Raw genomic sequence first — 2,809 nt, 5'->3', positions numbered from 1 at the left:
GGTCCTCACGACCAGGGCCTTGGCTCTCCAGCTCTGGAAACCGGTTTGCAGAATCCCGTAGCACGGAGTCATACCTTGCCGAAACTGCCTTTCCCCAACATTTTGTGCAAGACGAAATCTTCGATCTTCAATTTCATACGTAGAGACGACCTTTCCACGTTCAGTTCGGGCTCTGGGTGGCAGCCCATTTTCTCCATCTCATCCAGGGGAGACTCCCAGGAGATGCCCTGCGGCTCTGAAAATGGTGACCACGGTCAGAAGGGAACGGGGAGCAGCGGGTGGGGGGCACCCACGCCCCCTGGAGGATGCACGCCCACATCCCTCCCCCGAGCCTGGCGTGGGGGCCTCTGTCCTGCAGGCTGCGGGACGTCAGGCCGAGAAGCACCGCCTGAGCAAAGACTACGTGCCACGCAAGCTCTTGCGGCCGCGTCAGACCCCGCCCAGGGAAGGATGCTGACCGAGTCTGAGGAAAAAATGGTCCTCAGCACTTGCGCGGCTCAGAGGCTCAGCGGCGTCCGTTTCTATGACTTACGGGCGGGGTGGGAGGGATGGATAGAGCTGATTGTCAAAGACCCAAACTGCATCGTCCGTCACAGTCTTCAGGTCAACACATGACACGGCACGGTCCACTCCCCGCGTCCCCAGGTCTCATCCGAGCCTGCCTTTTAAACATTTTAAGTCGGTTCGTGCCGGAGGACGTGTAGGAAAAGGCTTTTGGAACCCTCCTTCTTCCCTTGTATGTACTTGCTTTTTCTATTGAAATATATTTGGCACACCACTTTGTGCTAATTTACGGGGTACCGCACGCTGATTTTGATAGATTTACGTATCGTGATATGTTTGCCACTATCACGTCCCATAATTACTGTTTTTTTGTGTGTGTGGCTGGAGTCGTGACATTTTTTCTTCAGCCTCTAGGTTTATCTTTCACGTTCTGCCGAGATCCAAGGAAGATAAGTATTTTGTAATGTACGCTGAAACTGTTCGGGCTCCAGAGCAGGCGGGCATCACCTCTCGTGACCGACCTTCCGACCCTAGGCTGGGGAAACTGCCGTCACGTCACAAAAGCTGGGGACTCTGGGCCCTGCCAGTCTCCTGTGTATGCTTTGCCTTCCCAGAAGGGGAAGAACGAGGGTCTTCTGAGGCATTCTCACCGTGAATCTTTTGGTGGATTTATTTTTGTCAAATTGTTTAACGGCGAGAGGAAGTAACGTTCTAAAATTCTAAGGAAAACTTTATAATTTTTTTTTTCCTCCAGAACCATCCAAAAAGCCTCCCACCTGCTGATGGGGCATGTTTTGGTTTCACTTCTAAGAAGTAGGAGCCTCTCAGCTGGTGGCTGGGTCTACAGTCTTTACATAGAACAACAACAAAAAAAAACAATTATCCAACGCGGAGGTCTCGGGTTCAGGCGAGTCGGGGTCCCATGGGGATCAGGGGGTAGCTACCTCGTTTCCCCAGGGCGGGCCCATGTGGTGGCCTTGCGTCCCCTTTCACGGAGCACGGGAGACCGATCTCAACCGGACCTTCTCTGAAGATGTGTTCGGTGTCTCTCAAGCAGCGAGCCTAGGTTACAAACAGAGCGTCAGGCCGCCCAGCCCTGATGCAGCAGCTCAGCCTGCCGTCCGTGGGGACGAAAGCCGTCGGAGGCCTCCACGGGCGCGGGATGACCAAAATTCCCCATTCCCCCGGCTGTCCTTCTGGGCCCCGAGCCCCGGGAGAGCCTGTCTGCTGGGTTTTACACCCCGGCAGAGCATGCTCACTGCGTTCATACTTTCCTGGGGCGCACTGGTTTCTCCCACGCTATCCACACCACTCTGTCACCAAGGAGAAGGGAAGGTTGGAAATAGCATCGCCAAGTCCTAAGGAGGGTTTGCTCGTGGATATGTGAATTTAGCATGCTCAGTGTTCTGAGCTCAGTGTTCTCAGGGCATTCTGGGGATGATTCTAGCAAGTACGCGTTTTCCCCAGGCCCTCATAGAGCCCTAGTATATAGGTACAAAGCTGGCGATGACACCTCTGTCCTCTTAATGAATGTATTTGTTTCTGCCCCGGCTCCTTCCACAAAGGATTTAAGATCTTAAAAAGATCCATACGATGCAAAGGCGTTCCATAAATATCTCAAAGGGGGGATATGTGGGCCTGAAGGTGACGGGGGACAGGCAAGTGCTCACAACAGACTCCCCGTTGTCCCCCACGGCTGTTACAGAGCAAAGAGCAAAGGGACAAGAGAATAGTCTTCGCGGAGTTGGAATTTGGGGAACTCGTCACCTTAAGCGTTCCTACCTGTTGGGTGCTCTCGATCATCGCCAGCGCTTCAGCCATTAGCTTCTGGTTTATGCCACACAGGTTGGCCACCTTCGTCTGGCATCGGTGATGCACGTTCATGCCACATGCTGAAAACAAGACAGTGACGCCGTCAGCAAGAGCAACAGCACCGCCTGCCACGGACTTGGCACGTGACCTGTTTCAGGGACACGTGTGTCGAGGGAAAAGCCGGCAAATCCCCGGGCCACCTTCCCAGCAGAGGGGGACACCACATACAAATAAGTGATGCCACCGTGCGCCCACCTCCCCCTCCCGAAGCAGACGTGCAGACCAGACGCCCCTCCCCGTGGGGCTGGGAAGTGGCCCCCCTAGACATGGAGCCAGACGGCCTTGTCGATGGCGGGGAAGTCTGCTGTCACATCGTGTTTAGACTCCGCCTCTGCTGGGGGAGAAAGGTGGGTGCCGGCTCTCTGGGGCTAACGGCCATGCTGGAATCGAATCGGGGTGAGCGCCTACGCATCGGGACGGGCAGCTATGACTG

The 2,809-nt window shown here is 55.0% G+C and overlaps 1 protein-coding gene across 1 annotated transcript in view; it reads right to left on the bottom strand.

Annotated features, from left to right (window-relative positions):
- Nucleotides 1-2,809, bottom strand: part of LOC105308675 (protein kinase C theta type-like) — a 79,362-nt gene that overhangs the window by 45,713 nt on the left and 30,840 nt on the right. Inside the window, exons 9-11 of the mRNA XM_023525710.1 lie at nt 2,287-2,396; nt 1,449-1,566; nt 75-235 (exon numbers count right to left, since the gene is read on the bottom strand). Of these exons, the coding sequence (XP_023381478.1) occupies nt 75-235; nt 1,449-1,566; nt 2,287-2,396 (389 nt within the window). The remainder of the gene's footprint in view (nt 1-74; nt 236-1,448; nt 1,567-2,286; nt 2,397-2,809) is intronic.

Source organism: Pteropus vampyrus, unplaced genomic scaffold (assembly GCF_000151845.1).
Source record: "Pteropus vampyrus isolate Shadow unplaced genomic scaffold, Pvam_2.0 Scaffold612, whole genome shotgun sequence".
Taxonomy (NCBI): Eukaryota; Metazoa; Chordata; class Mammalia; order Chiroptera; family Pteropodidae; genus Pteropus; species Pteropus vampyrus.
This window is presented reverse-complemented; position numbering and strand designations above follow the sequence as displayed.